Below are 16,416 nucleotides of genomic sequence, written 5' to 3' on the forward strand. Positions count from 1 at the left end.
TGTCATTAGTTGAAGGCATTATTTATGTTTCTAATAAAAATATAAAAAATTTATTTGATCCTAGTTTTAATCTATCTTTTGTTTCATTATATTTTTACTTATTACTTTAATACTTAACCTAAATAACTAGATTATATGCTTTATATAATTATTAGTTAATGATTCTTTTATAGAAAACTTAATCTGTCCATCTTGTTAGATTTATATTGAACAACAAGAACTTCTTATTGGTATATTTTTTCTAAAGATTCATGATTTTGATATTATATTTGGTATGAATTGATTATTTTAATAGTAATAAAGTATTAAGATAAAATAAATATTATATTTTTAAAATATAAAAAAAAGGAAGAACTCTCGTGAAATAGTTAAAAAAAAAAAAAGAGACTCTAAAATTCGTCGTATATATTTACATTGTACTCATTTATTGATATTTATTTATTTATTATCTATTTTTTCGAACATCGGATCTTCCTCGAAGTGCCAATTGGGTTTAACGTGCAGTCATCTCCGTATCACGTGAAAACAACGTGCCGGACGCCAATCCTATCGCGGCCGCCGAGAGAGACCGCACACCTAAAAAAAAACAAAGAAAAAACAAAGGGGGTGGTAAAATTCCGTTGGTCCTACTCGCACCCCATTCCCATATCGTTTCAATTCGCAATCCCTCCCCACCTCGCTCCGCGACGAGATTCCTGTAGCAGATAACTCCCTTCCATTCACCTCCTTCCAATTCCTCGTTCCCCTCCTCCTCCTCGTCGATCGATCGAGGCAGCCGAACTCGTACCCCGTCTTCCTCTGCTATGGCGTCCCTCTTTAGGGCTCGCCGTCCGGCGGAGGAGGGCGGATCGGGCGGGAAAATCCTCCGCGGCCGGCGAGGAGGTTCCGCGTCGCAGTCCTCCCCCTACGCGCGCCCTCCGCCGCCCGCTCTCCCACCCCCTCCCCCTCCCGCCGGCAGCCCTAGGTGGCTCCTCGGCCTCGTCTCAGGCGCTGGGAAGCTCATATCCTCCGTGTTCCGCTCCGATAGCAGCTCCTCCGCCTCCTCCTCGGATTACTCCTCGGATGAGGACTGCATCCCTCGCAACGGTTAGTTGATTCCCTCGTTGCTGAGGTTATCGTGTCGTTGCCTAACTTGTCGATGCTCGCAGTTTGTCTCCTTCTGTTCGTGTGTGTGCTTTTGGTATAGCAGAGGCTAAGTCCACATACTTAACAATCTCCTGGTTGATTATAGAGTTACTAATAGTCTCATTTGGATGTGTATATCGTGGGATACCAAGGATGTGATAGGAATCTTAATCCATGATCTCCAGCGGCCTGTTTAGTGGAGTCTTTACTATAAGGCTTTTTTTATACATTTTTACACATTATCTTTGCCTGTAGAAAGGGTTTAAGTTAAAATGGATCAACGAGAGAAAGGTGTTTTTAAGAAGAGATTCTATTTCTTAGCAGTAATTTTAGTAAGGAAGTTGGATTCATATCCTGGTTAGTTAGAAACTCCTTTTATGTGAGATGCACAGCTTTCGGTCAGATTCTCATGAATAATATTCTTATACACTATTTGTTCATAAACCCTTTATGCTGTGCATTTTTCACCTTTTACTTGTTGGATGTCCTACTCTGCATTGTGCTCCTCATTTTGTGTAACCTTAACTTTCTCCACAAAAGATAAATCTAGCTTTTTTAAAACTTTAGCAGTTATGTATAATAATGTCCTTTTTAGTGTTTTGTTGGTGGCCACAAAAGATACTAGAATTATAAACGGAAATGTAAAACTGAAGAAAATAGAATATAAATGGACATATGATAGCACCAACAATAGATTGATAGTCCAACTATTAGTAAAGTAACTGTTATGACGCATGCCTATCATTCCAAAAGGAATGACTAGAATTTTTTTGATGATTTTATAAAAGAAAAAGATAAAATACTAACAATCCGATTCATTTTGGTTGAATGAGCTAACATTTACAATTTGAACTCTTCTCGATTTAGTAATTTGTATGTATGATATAAATCATCTGATTGTGGAAACAATGTCACATTGGTATTTAGTGGTTCAACTACTGAACACAAATTTTTTTTTATTTCTCACAAGTGTTATAAATAATATTCCAGAAAATGATGTTCAGAATATCTAGGATTTGGCTACTTCAACTTGATGAGAATTTGGATTATATCCATAGTTTGATGGCCACACTGATGAAGGAAAACCTTTGATCATATGTGCACATGTCCATAGCTTTGCACTAGTCTCAAGGGAACTAACTCTATATGTGAGCTACCATGCATTGAGTTCATCTATGCTAAACCATGTTTATTGATTGTCACCAAACCTTGAATTGTGGGAACACTAATGTCATCCAATTAGAGGTTGCATATCACGACTCAGTTTGATAGGATAACTGGACTGTTAATTTCGTTGAGCCTAAAACAGTGACTCAAAATGTTTAAGCTAAAGTTAACAATAATACACTCACCATACCTTTATAAACAAATTTTAGTCTTAGCCCATTTCCAATGTAGGACTAAATCGGGACGTTATAATCTCCCCCACTTAAAAAAACTTGACGTCCTCGTCAGAACATTCAAACCCTAGCATGATATATGTGAGACATAATCCAATTGTGGCTCCATACCGTGACATATCGTCCGACCCACCTTGCCTATGGGCAGTCTTGAGCTTCTCATCATGCTCCAATTTTAGGTTTACTTTAATATCAATTAACTTGATTAGATATCATGCTCCAATATTAACTTGATTAGATAACGGACTTGTTAATTTCATTGGGCCTAAACTTTATCGAGCCTAAACCACTTGCTCAAAAATGTGTAAGCTGAAGTTAAAAGTAGCACTCACTAGATCCTTATAAGCCAATTTTAAGACTAGTCACTTCTGATGTGGAACTAAACTGGGATGTTACATATGCAATATGAAACCCAAAGGAATTACTTATATATACATATATAAAAATAGTTTCTATGGTAGACGTTGAAGTAAAACAGATAAAGCAAAAAAAACAGAAATCTATAAAGAACTAGAAATCGATTGGAGCATACGAGAGATAACATATAGTCCATTTTTGGTTATCAGAATACAGGAAATTTATGTTCTTTTGCGTCAACTTAATCTACTTAGGCAACTAAGACTCTTAGATTTTCTACTTATAATTCTTGTTCCTCTAAACTGAGCATTGTTGTAATATACTTTTTTATGTGTTCTTGGCCTTTGCTATTGGATTTTGAGGGAGTAAATTGTTTTAAAATGCTCCTAGAGGGTGTGCAAATGAATAAAAAGATTGGAGGATCTTGCCCTTACTAAGAGGATCATTAAAGGATGTTGCCTGTGGCAGAGCTAAACATGTCAAGTACAAACAAAAATCAACAATCTGTTTGTTTGTTTCATGAAAGGCTACTTTTGCCAAGTTTTCAATGCATTCTGGATGAAAGGAATGAAGTCAACTTATCTTTGTAAATCTTGATCATCCTACTTTGTTTAAAATGTTTTGTTGCAGTGACCACTTTTAGGATTACTTTTAACTATATTTTGCTATCTGGTACGACTCTGATCATTTCATGCAGTTAAACATAACTGGAATGTTCTCCTTCTCAATGAATATGGGATATGTTTAGCTCACTTGATCCTGGATGGACCCGTTATTAGTAGTTTTTGATTTGTTACTGTGCAGCTGATGTCTGATGGTTTTATCTACTATTTCAGATGAAGAGGAGGATACTGAAGCACGTGCAGACCTTCATGAACTCAATCAAGTAATTCGTTGCTATATTTTTCTCATTTGTTTACTATAGTTGGTGTTGCTTTATCAGTCTATGTTGATCATGAATCATGAGCATTTCTAAACATGTTGCCTTTACTTGATGTTTCACTGACAATTGCTTGCACCTGATATCTGTCTGACAATGCACTGGATTTTGCCATTTTTTATTGAAAATTAGAGTTTAAGTTTGATCGGAATTGACGGAAGAAGATTTTGTTTCTATATGATCAGGGAGTGAACAAACCAGAGTTGGTTACTGACTGCATGGAGGGATCACGCGCAATTGTCACAATAAGTGAAACAAAACTTGCTATTGAGAAGTTGCTTGCGCAAGAGACTTTCTCAAGGTAGTTGAGGATTTTAATGTTCTATTTGTTTTAGGTTAGCATTTTCTTTACATTCTTCTTCTGGAAGTTTCCTCCTTAATCAGACAGTAGTGTTTGCATTATCTTCTCACTTTTGCATGTGTGCATCTATTTGTCCTGCATGCATGACCATATATTGTTTTTCTTTCTTTTAGACCATGGAACTTGACAAATGATGAGAAGATGTAAACTTGTATTATCATATTTGTATACGGATCAGTTTAGATCCCATACCAATAATATGTAATTCCTCAACTGTCTTATTATTGATGTTATTTGTACGTTTGCTAATAGAATAATGTCCAGTTATTATCTTACACTCATTTATATTATTCATCGAAGTTCTGTTGCACTTGTCTATCGACACACCAAATTCATAAAAATAAATTAAGAAACTAAAATTTGATTCCAAGACTATCATAAATTACCATGGATATTAAGTGAATGTTGAGTTTTTAACCCAGACTACTCTATTTACTGAATTTCATTTTTTAGTAATTTTACAAATTAAGCCTTTTTCTTCTCTTTTGAAATATATATTTTGTTATCATTGTCATTGTTGTGTTATGTTATGCAACCACTTCTTTTTCTTTTCAAGTTGCCAGCAGCTAAAGTTGTTTATCCCTTACTAACTTAAGAGCTTGACTCTTTCTTGTGTTTTGTACTTGTTATATTAATACTGTTGTGAGTGTGTGGGGAAGTACACTTAACAAAGCATTTATAAGGTACAAAGTTCATCATTGTTAAACTGCAAAAGGCTATCTGATTAAAAAATAAGATCTTGTTGGGGTTACTAAATACTTGAATTCATCATTTAAATAATTTTATATTCTGAAGCAGAAAATTTTCTATGTTGAATGAAGTGATCATGTATCATATCCTGCACCAGAAACCAATGCATATCTTTTTCGCCATCTATTGTTGCATCATGTTTTGTTTAATTCTGCTCCTTGTTCAGTTGTTGAGCCTTTTACTTCACTAGGATGGCCATTCCAATTACTGTTTGTCCACATCAGGCTTCATTGGTGGACTCCAAATCTTTAGATCCTTTTTCTTAAACTTTTTGCCGTAGATCACCTTAAAGTTCTTAACTTTATCTCTTTGTCTTTTTCTAGCCATGAGCCAGAATCTATTTGTTTGGCCATATCCTTAGATTGTGCAACCATATTAATCTGAATCTATATAATGCCACTATAGGATGAATGCATGAAAAATTTTGTGGTAGGGAAAAAATTTATATTAGCCCACCTAGCAGAATATGTTAAGTGTATATATTAAGCATCTGAACCATAGGATATCTACAACTGTAACATCTTTCTTGTTCCTAAAAGAAAAAAAAAAATAAAGTGGGAAAAAGAAAAGAAAGAACATTAGTGAGCTTACATGAGAGGGAACTGATTCTGTTGTATACTTTAGCTCCAAGGAACATGATGGAAATGTTTTCCATTAAAAGTAGTGACAAATTGTTTGAACTGTAAAAAGAGGGAGACAAAAAAAAATCTGTTTTGTGGTAGAAATGCATGAAAATTTTAAACATGTCTTTTTTGGGAAATTTTGTTGAGCAATATGGAAAGATATGAACGGGAGAAGATCCTTTGGTTTCCAGGGAAAAATTCTCAAGAAGAAAATAAAATTTTCCTAGAATTATGGAAAACAGTTGTCTACATCTTTTTTCGTTTTTCCTACCAAATATGAAAAGAGATTTTCAGGAAAATAGTTTTCTATTGAAATTTCCATGCTACCAACTGCATGATTTTATTAGGTTATTATTTTAAGTAACATGTTGGGAACTGGTAAGGTGATATTCCTCTGTCTGAATTATCAAAACTAGTATGGATGGTTTCTATAGAAAAGGCATAGAACAGATTGCACTAAATGTGCTCAAGTTTGTGTGGAAGCTATAATACTCTAAGTGGAACTTTCCTATTTTGTATTTAGGGATGAATGCGACAGATTGATAAAGTTAATACAATCACGAGTTGTCGATTCTCCAGAATTTGTTCATGATGGATCGGAAAGGGGGGTTACAAACAGGGGAACTGGTAATGCTGTTGATCCTTCAGGAGCATGGCTATCCTTGAAGCAGAATATGGGTCTACCAGAATCACTTCAGTGCTCTCCTGGTGATTTGAGTTCTCTTTCTCCGAGGACTCCTGCTTTTCGAGGATGTACGCCTGATGTCCACAGTGCAGCAGTTATGGAGGCCAAGAAATGGCTAGAGGAGAAAAAACTGTCATCTAACTCCAAAGTTGATTCTGTTTGTGGGCCTTGCACTTTGAACACCGATATGCTTAATTATGTAAGGCCTACTTTCTTCTCACATGATTGCCTTGTTTATTAAGTACACTTTAAGCTCCTTTCTCACTGACTCATTCTTCCCCTTTGTGTTGCCTTTTCTTGTATATATATGTATTCATGACATACCATTTATAGGTTTATTTAGTTTCATTTAGTTTTTGATGTACACAATTTGACATTGGGTGATGTAGCAAGGGCATCTATGTTTGAAGAAATAAGGATATCCACTAAATAATAAGCAGGACTAAAGCCAATTGAAAAGCATCATGTTCAAGGATACTAAATATTGAAGAGGAGGAAGTTGATTATGATGAAATAGAAGAATAAATTCAGGGATATAAATTAAGTGGTGGATGAAATGAGAAATGGATATGTAATCATTGTAATGGACCTTGATAATGATTGAAGCATTTAGGTTGATAGAAATTTGAATGACATTTATTTTGTTATTTAGTATAAGCTAATCTAATTATCATTTTGTTGACTGAGTGCTTATAGATGGTTGGACTTATGTAATTTGGTGTGCTGATGGTAATCATCATGCATGTAGAATGATAAACCATATTCTGATTAATGTTCATGCTTTAATGATTATTATTTTTCAAATATATTTTGTAATTCGGTGTAAGGTAGCACCTTGCTTTATTTGGCAAATGCCTAGGCGAGCACCTAGCACCTCGGGTGATTAGGGACTTTGGTGTCTTATAGCATCACAACATTGATAACAATACTATACCAGCCCAAGAGAGTGTTGAAATTGACACAGGACCAAGATTTAAACCTTATATTATTGTAAAATTGATTTGTTTATCTATGGTCTTTAAACAGATAAGGTTAATGGCTTGGTCATATGCAACTTTTCCACCCAAAAAGATCAACAGGCATACAATGAGATCATATGCATCTTTTCCATAATTAGAAGTTATGACCTATCTAGAATGACCGTTGTCCCTGATGGATGAAGTGTTTCCTCTAGTACTCTTTTGACAGAGGACAATTATGCAATAGGGTGCCTAAGGAATGGAAAATAGTTCAGATTTCAGCACTTTATGACAAATTGACAATATATAGTGGAAAATTGTTTATAAGTTTGCGACACTATATAGCAGCTTTGATGCTATTATAGCAAAGAAAAATGTCGAATATTGAGCAAGAAGAAGAAACAGATAGAGTTTTATTTTTCTACCCTTAAAAGTTGGAAATTGCATAATTATTTCTCCAGAAATTGGAACAGTAGTAGAACAGATAATCATGAAGCTGTTTTGGGTGCTAAGTATGCTCTTTTTAGTTTCAACATTTGGGTCATTGATGGGCAAACACATGCTCTCTTGTTGTGTAAACTTTGCACTTAGTTACTAGAGATTGTATTGACATTCATATTTTACCAAGTCAATTCAATGTATGTACCTTCAAGGTATCACCAGTGTGGTGGATCATGCTATCTGTAAAAGATAATGTGGCAGCATTATGCCGAATTCACTGTTCTTATATGAAAACACCTGTGGATTTTCTCCGTGAAGTTTTCCACATAATCAGCATCCCCTATCAGACAAAAAATTAGGTCTTCTTTTTCTATATATTGGATATTCTGGCAGATGGCTTTTGTTACGCTGGAAGGATGAATCATTTTTTAGGATACAACTGCCTTATACAAATGAAGTATTTTCATTTCTGATATCTATGGTTGAGAGTCTTGAGACAACATAGTGACATTTTGCTGGGTCACAGTGGTTTGTGGTGAAGGAAAATTGTCAACTTTATTCAAAATTCAAAGCATGTTCATCCATTTGATTTTATTTATAATCTCATGCTTACTTGTTTCTTTTAGTATCTTTTACTTGGTTGCTTTCTAGTTTCATTTGTTAGATGAAATTTGTTGCTGTGGTTACCTGGGTTGGCCATTGATAAGTCTTTTTCAGGGGTAGAAGACTAGGAGTAATGCAATCATTGCCGATGCTACAAATAGCTCATGGTGTTTAGTCCAATTTTGTACTGGCCATGGCCTCATGTGCTTGATCATGTGATGGAGCATGTTGGGGGAATATATTTGTGCTTGCTTGCCTATTGAGCATCACCCACAATCATGCACTGGCACTGACCTGCATGTAGAGGTATGCACCTTTGTGCTTTGCACCTAATTCACTGGCATGTATGTTTCATGCAGTGCAGCACAGAGCACACTTTATCTATGGTGCTTGTGGATTTTTAATGTGGAAATTTGGTATATACAAAGCACATCTATTTAGGCACGTTTATGATACAAAAGGAACATCTGTTATAGGAGAAGTGTCCGAGCAATCTGACTGTGTCTTGACTAAAGTAGGATTTGCTATGTGATCAAGTTAATTTGTACAGTAATTTAAAGATTCAGCATGGAATTCAATTATGAGAATCATGCACTGGCACAGACCTGCATGTAGAGGTATGCACCTTTGTGCTTTGCACGTAATTCACTGGCATGTATGTTTCATGCAGTGCAGCACAGGGCACACTTTATCTATGGTGCTTGTGGATTTTTAATGTGGAAATTTGGTATACACAAAGCACATCTATTTAGGCATGCTTATGATACAAAAGGAACATCTGTTATAGGAAAAGTGTCCGAGCAATCTGACTGTGTCTCGACTAAAGTAGGATTTACTATGTGATCAAGTTAATTTGTACAGCATGGAATTCAATTCTGAGATTTTATTTCTTGTGATGCGTTCTACAGGATATTCATAATAAAGATGTTTCACCAGTGGATTTGGCTAAATCATACATGCAATCCCTTCCTCCTTGGCAGTCTCCACGATTTGGTAGTAGTGGTCTAAAAGCTCCAACACCTAGCAGGGTAGATTTTTGCACGGATGAGAACAATGATGCAACAACCAGCCATTCTTTGCCCCCTTTCAAGGTAAAGTTATAGGGGACAGTTAATTACAGAAAGAATGAAAGTAATAAATGCTGCCCTTATTTTAAATATAGAACTGATATTTGGGGAGTTATGTTTACATATTCAATACTAATGTTTGATTCTTTTTGGCAAACATGACATAAGTAGCTAACTATGTGAAAAAGAAAGCTAGTGGGAATGTCCTGGATTAAAGAACTTTTTTAGAATTTTGATGAAACTGGTTAATGTTAGTTTACTGATGGTGGGTTTGGTGTCGTTGGTAAGGTTGCTCATATGACAGGGCCTGAGTTGTGAAAATAGCTCTCCGCTTGCAGAGATACGGCTACATACATTGTTCCTTTTTAGGTCCTGTGTTGGCAGGAGCCTTGTCTCACTCGCTTTTTTTTTTTTTGTGTTAATCACTATGATGGTTGTCATTTAATAAAAAATATAAACCCCAGATGTAATTAATTACATTAGGATTTCGTTATGGAATTATGAACTCAGTCAGTTGTTCCTATTCCCTCTGAACTTGCTGAAAGTTCATCCACTTTCTTGTGAAGCCAAACATCTGTACAGGTGTTGCTTTTTTGTCATTATCAATTTAAAGTACCTTCTCTTTAGAATTTATGTTTCTTGTGGTCGCTGCTTGCCAGCCTTTTGGTCTAAATTTAATTGAGAGCATGATTGGCATGATCTAGATTCTTTTCAATTGTCATATTAATGTAGATTTATAAAAATATAAACAAGGAGCCTTGGTCAACATGACATATTTGCCTTGTCCTTTTTTAATATGGATTACATAATATGGTCTTGTCATAACTATTGACTCAAGGTTTTAACTAACAAAATGAATTTTAATATGGTACCTGTTTATACTGACTTTTGCCAGAGTAGACCTTTGATTTAGCTAACTCTTGCTTGGCAATTGGATAAATTTCAATTTTCATACAGCCGATTGATCTATCAAGAACCCTAGTCATTAAGGCAAGTTTATGTTTATAACAACTACTAAATCTCACCAGAAATGCTTATAGTTTTTTTGTAGTTAGTTCTTGGTAACCAGTCAAGAATAGAAGTTTGCAATATGCTGTTCGACCAAGCATCATGACCTTTTATCTCATAGTGAACTTTAAAATTTTCGACTCTTGGATATTAGTCGGTTTAGATTACTGTAATTTATTCGCTAGTAATTTTGTTTTTTATGAATTTTATTTCTTGGTCGAAACATCTTTAGTTTCTGATTAATTCATAAAATGAATGATTCATTAGAAAAGAAACATCTATTTTTCTTTGCATCTACTGATTGCTATGTGTATATCTGTCTATGTGTATATCTGTCTACCTGTATATAGGTTTATATTGGAAGTTGGAACCAAATAATGTCACATTTACAGCTTTATAGACAAGCTCTCTTGCTGGTTCTACATTCTGAGTCCTTGGAACATCTACTTACAGTTGGTTGTGCCTGGAGTTGCTTTGGTACCCTGTCTTGCTTTAACAACCAATGGCAATCATTATGTCATGCAGCTGTATTAAGAAAATCTAGCAGTAGTTAAATCAATAGTTTATTGTCTTAGTTTGTTTCAATAATATCGACAAAGATCTAGTTAGTACTGTCCAGTTTAATGTCCATAGGACGCTGATCCTTTTCTTTTTGTTTTTTCCATTGATGCTGAATGGTGAAACATTGTAGAGAACATATAAAAGAAGCTATGCAAGTGAATGTTATTTGATAATATTACAAGCCCATTTAACATTTATGTCTGAGCATTCACAGTCAGGCAACTACTGGGTGACACGCTCATTGGACATTTCAAATTTCTGTCAATTGCATGCCACACATCATTCAATGTTTTTAAAAAAGATGTATCATCCTGCTCCTGGCTGATGCCTTCTCTTATTCTATAATTTGATGACACGTGCAGGATTTTAAGAGAAAGTATCTTTCTGCCAGATTGCGGGAAAGCTCGGACAACAATCGTAGAGTCCGTTTGAAATTGGCAGAAAATATGCTGGAGCATCATGAATTCAAACAATTTGATGCACAACAAAATATATTTCAAAATGAAACTTTGAAGATCTCATCAGCAATGGATGAGAAAGGTGAAGATGTTTTAGGGACGGAACGTTATTCAGGTTCTTTACAATCTGTGGAAACTTCTAGTGCTCGTAAGTCATTGGCAGACTTACATGTCAAAGATGATTGTTCAAAAGATGGTCTTAGTTTACCTGATAAATCTGTCAATGCGGACCCTCTAGTTTTAGCAGATAAACCCTCTTCTATTGTAATAGCTTCAGAGACTAAAGAAATAGATAAAGCAACGGAATCAGCCAATGAAACTGCACTGCGGACTATCAGTTCTTTAGATCCCACAGAATCTAAGATAGAGAGTGAACCTACATTGTCCCCTGGTTTGGTAGAAAATAAGGTAAACAGAGTTTGCTTTGTTGATTCTTCTAAGCTGATAGATATACTGGATTCTCTTTTAAAAAAATTCAGATGTTATATGTTAATGTAAAAGTTGCCATGACCTATAAGAAAATTTTCTGTTATCAGGATGTCGTAGAGCCTTTGCTAACCGAGCAAGAATACATTGTTGATAGTGACATTCCTCGTGGTTCTTTTGTTCCAGCTTCCACATCAGTAGTGCACGGTGGTAATTTTGCAGTGAAAGTGGACATAAAATTTTCACTAGTACCATGAGTAACAACTTTTGAATTATTGAAATGGGATTTTGTTTTCAGGAGACCCAATGGCTGAGAAGGCAGTTGTGACACCAGATATCACCAAGTCCACAAAATTGTGGTTAGTCATCTCATACATGCAAAGTTATATATATTCTTTATAGTTAATTTTGTTTATCTTTAAAATAGTTTATCTATATTGTGAAGTAGGTCCTTGTTACTATATTTTTATTATTTTTTGTGATATGCTTTTTGTCAAGTTCCTGGAGTAGTTATTGCTGGACATAGGATTTGAATCACATGATGTGAACTTTAGGGGTTTGAGTTCAAATATGATGAAGTTTGTTGTATCATTGTGCACTTGATTATTTCATTGATTAAATTCTTTATAAATATTGAACACAGTTGTCAAATATGGATATTTTTCACTAAACATTCAAACTAGACTTCCTTGAACCTCTTCTTTGTTCTACTACGCCTCCTAGGTTTGCTGGCCTCCAAGACTTTCATGGTGGGACTAGTTGGATACGATGTTCCATGTTTATTTCACCATTATCACAGTATATATTGTCTTGTGGTGTGCTATTTATGTTATTCAGTGTTATATAGGTGCATAATGCTCTCAGTTGCTTCTCTGACATTGTATTATGGGATATACACATACAGAAAGATAGCTTTGTTTTTCATAGGAAACCAAGTAACCAACATGTCTAACTGTGAACTGATTATGCTTCGAAACATCATTTGGGATGTTACAAGTCATGCTATATACCTATTAAATTGTGTAGCAGTCGGTCAATCTTCTGGGAAACAGAGCTGTCATCTCTTTTCTCTCATGGACTCCAAAGGCTTGAAATGTTGCTTACATGTAACTAGTATAGTGTATGACTCCAGAAGATCAGCTTTTAGCCAATTATAGAGCTGGCCAGCTTCAAGCAGCATCAAAGAAATCTGGTACAAGGTTGGACCACCACCTCTTTGCCTCCAAAATTAGCAGGAATTGTATCTTTAACTCACAACAGTAGTTGTGCAATTCCTGGTAGCATGAAGATGTGTATTCATCTTCAAGATCTTGCAATTTAGACCAGATCTGTTCTGCTGCAGATGGGGCTCAAAATTGAACCCATGTACGGCTCAGGCTGGGCGTGTTTGAGACAATACAGGGCTTTGTCTGAATAGAAGTTTAATGTTTTTTTTCTGACAAATGAAACTCAAAGATGATTTGGTTCTCCTTGCTCTCTTGTTAACGGCTCTATTTTAGAAAAATGATGTAAATAATGTATATTTTATAACTTATGTTGTTAGATGTAGATCTAATTCATTTTAACAGTTAGATTTTGGTTTAGTGGTCAAAATTTCATACGCCGTATAATTCATTGAGTTAGATAGAAACCTTAAATTTATCGCACTTGCATTTTGTATTCTTTCTCTTCTCTCCTTTTTCTTTATCCTTATTTTACAAGGTACTAGCTACCCCTGACCAATATATTGGGTTTTTCTCTATTGGAAGGGGCAGCCTGACACGTCCTTGCAGTCCTGTTTCTATCAGGAATGGTACTTATGAGTCCTTTTTAACACAGAAGGGTGACCATTATTCATTGTCTGGCCAGGAAAATAGAGGGTCACAAAGTCTCTTCTTTGAATGCCCAGGAAACAAAAGGAATCAGTGACCCCCAACATGCAGGTCGGGTTTTGAGACCCAGTTGGTCGGTTGGCATTTCAATAGGTCAAAGGGTGCCATCCTCCTTGTTCTATTTCAATAGAGTTTGGGCAGGCTTTAGGTTCCATGAATCTCTCTTTCCTTGTATCATAAAAATTGATTTTCCATAGTTTAGGGAGGGTGACATGACTAGTTCCTGTTTAGGATGTAACATTTTTTTTTTCAGATGCATAGCTATTCTGGAAGACTCCAAGGTTGACTTGTTCTTTTTCACCAAGCAACCTCAGCATTTTGCTTTATTTACGTTTCTCAGGAGTCATCTTTCACATGAGGTGCAATTAATGTTGTCAGTTTGAAAATCAGTCCATCTTGACTTAGCAATTTATGATTAGTTCTGCTTAAAGGCTCATCTTAATATGTAACTTTCACTAAGCATTAACTGATATAAATTCTTTTGTTCTTGATGTCAGTGATGCTGATGATGTTAACAATATTGATAAAAATGTTCAAACCTCAAGTGCTAACACAACTGCGGTTGTGGGGAATTTGGAAGCCAATAACACTACAGAGTCAAATCCAGGTTCAGATTTCAAATTCTAAATTCTGTTGGTCATTGAGTCTAGATTCATGTTTCAAGTATTCAGTTCTTTGTGCTGTACTGATCTTTCAAAGCTATCTGTATCTCTTGCAACTTATATCTGTCATGTCGTTTCTTGCTGAGCTTGTATTATTTGGAAGAGGGTAGTGTTGTTTTTGGGTTGGATCCACCTTGGATCAATTTCTGAAATTGATAAGGGTTCAAAGGACTTAAAACTACACCCGAATCGAGATCCAAATCCAATAAGACAGTTTTAGATTTTTATTTGAATTCATAATTATTAAATATCAAGATATTGTTTTGGATATTGGTTTGTAAAGTTAAAAATGCACTTGTTTTCGACACATTCAATGTTTAGATATAAGAACTGACTTGATATAAACATCATAGACAAGTATAATACCATACTATTAGTATGTTTTTGGACATAAATAACACAAGTATTTTTTATGTTAAATTATAAATTCTGTTACTTGGTCTCATAGACAGATCCGGTTACATCCAAATATAAATTGAATAAGCTGTTAGATACATGTGGGTGCACATCACACCTTTCTTTTATTATGCTTCCCATCAGGGCCAGAGACAAACGTAAATTCAACTTGATTGTTGTTGGGTTGAGATATAATTATCCAAATCTGACCTTAATGACAAATTCACTTATACAGAATCATCTTAATTTGGGAGTGTTGGTGGGTTGGGGTCAGAGATTGTCACCCCTATCTTAGATATGGATGCTATATCTTGCTGCATGTGACAATGAGTACAATGTGCTTAAATAAATATCTCTGTCATGATCCTTTTTATATCTGATTGTATCACCCTATATATGTATGTCTACAGTCAGCTTATATCCTAAATTGGTCCTAGAAAACTAGAGATATCCAGTTGGTTATTTTTGTGGTTAGAATAGAATTAGAAAGTCAAAGTGGTATCCAAATTTGTAGAATGGTTGTACTTTTAGGACCACATGATGTACTGGCATAATCATTACCTTTTCTTGTAGGTGGTTATGCAATTTGTAGAAAAGTCTATGGTATTTGTGGAATTATACAGTGGTGCATTAGTGGTTTTTGTCGTCATAATTCACGATTGGCAGGGAAAATCCAACAAATTATGTAAAAGTTGCTTGCATGTGGTGGCTCTTGATTCGCCTTTCTTTGAGGGTGTATATATGTATGCATGTGCGTTTGTTTGAGCATTGCTTGTAATTGTCTTTTGCAATGAGTTGCGTCAATAAAAGTACCCTTGTTTACGTTCAAATGCACTGAATATCTGATACTTCACAGATGCAAAGCCGCAGCAAGGAAATATTTTCTTGCAGCATGGAACAGATGGACGGGCAAATGAATTGTCAACCAATGGGTAAGCATATGTGGGAATAAATTTGTGACCCTGCTCTTACGTGTAGTTTGGGCTAACAGCTTGGTCTGTTGTTCAGTGGATCTGCGGAGTCAAATGCCGATCCACAGTCCTTTTGCGAGGAGGATCAGAGCTATACTCATTGTGGTAACGGTGAGCAAACCATGGGCATCTCTGGAGAAACCTGTCAGCTTCAGAGTGAGGCTGCCATTGATACACCTGCTATTCATGGGGCAAGCAGTATCACAGGTAACACCGAGAATGGTATACTAATGAAGTCAATTGAACAGGTTCTGGTTGAACCTCAACCTAGTTCTAGCAGCCGCCGGAAAAGAGCAGTAGTCAAGGTAAAAAGAGGACGGGGACGGGGACGGGGGGGCCGGGGAGCCAAGTGATGATCAACAATAGATCATGCTCATTGTACACTAGTTGTACCAAAACAAAAACACCAGTAGTTCGTAGTTTCCACTCGATTGGCATCCATTTCCAAAGTCGGTGCCTGTATCCACTGAATGTGCTGTTGTATCATTTTAGGTTTCATCATCCTAAGGCAAGAGTTGTAGTAGTTTGTAGTTTTCACTCGATCGGCATCCATTTCACTGGGTCACCTGCCTTGCACCACCCAGCCTGTAATATTTTACGACCAATCACCCGGGAATCATTGTGGAATTTGTTTGTGACTTGACATTTTACTCTGATTGATTTAAATGTCGTACTGGAAAGTAGTTATTTGCTTTATGCGCAATCCTTTCTTGCTAATGCCTCTGCCAGCAGCAGTCATTATCTTTCATTGT

At 35.8% G+C, this 16,416-nt stretch overlaps 1 protein-coding gene across 2 annotated transcripts; it reads left to right on the forward strand.

Moving 5' to 3' along the window:
* The first annotated feature begins 624 nt into the window (after positions 1-624).
* Positions 625-16,360, forward strand: LOC135673053 (uncharacterized). 2 transcript variants are annotated; one of them, XM_065181747.1, is made up of 11 exons: positions 625-1,086; positions 3,719-3,768; positions 4,008-4,123; positions 6,080-6,440; positions 9,153-9,335; positions 11,243-11,746; positions 11,875-11,971; positions 12,063-12,123; positions 14,133-14,242; positions 15,550-15,625; positions 15,702-16,360. In XM_065181747.1, exons 1-11 carry the CDS (start codon positions 804-806, stop codon positions 16,015-16,017), a joined length of 2,157 nt encoding a protein of 718 aa, XP_065037819.1. In that variant the 5' UTR covers positions 625-803; the 3' UTR covers positions 16,018-16,360. The 2 variants fall into 2 exon arrangements, with proteins under 2 accessions (XP_065037819.1, XP_065037818.1); XM_065181746.1 differs by having other exon boundaries at positions 626-1,086; positions 11,875-11,974.
* Positions 16,361-16,416: the final 56 nt, after the last annotated feature.

This window comes from Musa acuminata, chromosome BXJ1-5, assembly GCF_036884655.1.
Source record: "Musa acuminata AAA Group cultivar baxijiao chromosome BXJ1-5, Cavendish_Baxijiao_AAA, whole genome shotgun sequence".
NCBI classification, from domain to species: Eukaryota; Viridiplantae; Streptophyta; class Magnoliopsida; order Zingiberales; family Musaceae; genus Musa; species Musa acuminata.

What these genes read in the sequence shown, in the direction of transcription:
- LOC135673053 (XM_065181746.1), top strand. Translation starts at nt 804, where the DNA reads ATGGCGTCCCTCTTTAGGGCTCGCCGTCCGGCGGAGGAGGGCGGATCG. An exon ending in ACCTTCATGAACTCAATCAA is followed by an intron (nt 3,769 to 4,007) that starts GTAATTCGTTGC and finishes CTATATGATCAG; the next exon opens with GGAGTGAACAAACCAGAGTT. An exon ending in ACACCGATATGCTTAATTAT is followed by an intron (nt 6,441 to 9,152) that starts GTAAGGCCTACT and finishes TGCGTTCTACAG; the next exon opens with GATATTCATAATAAAGATGT.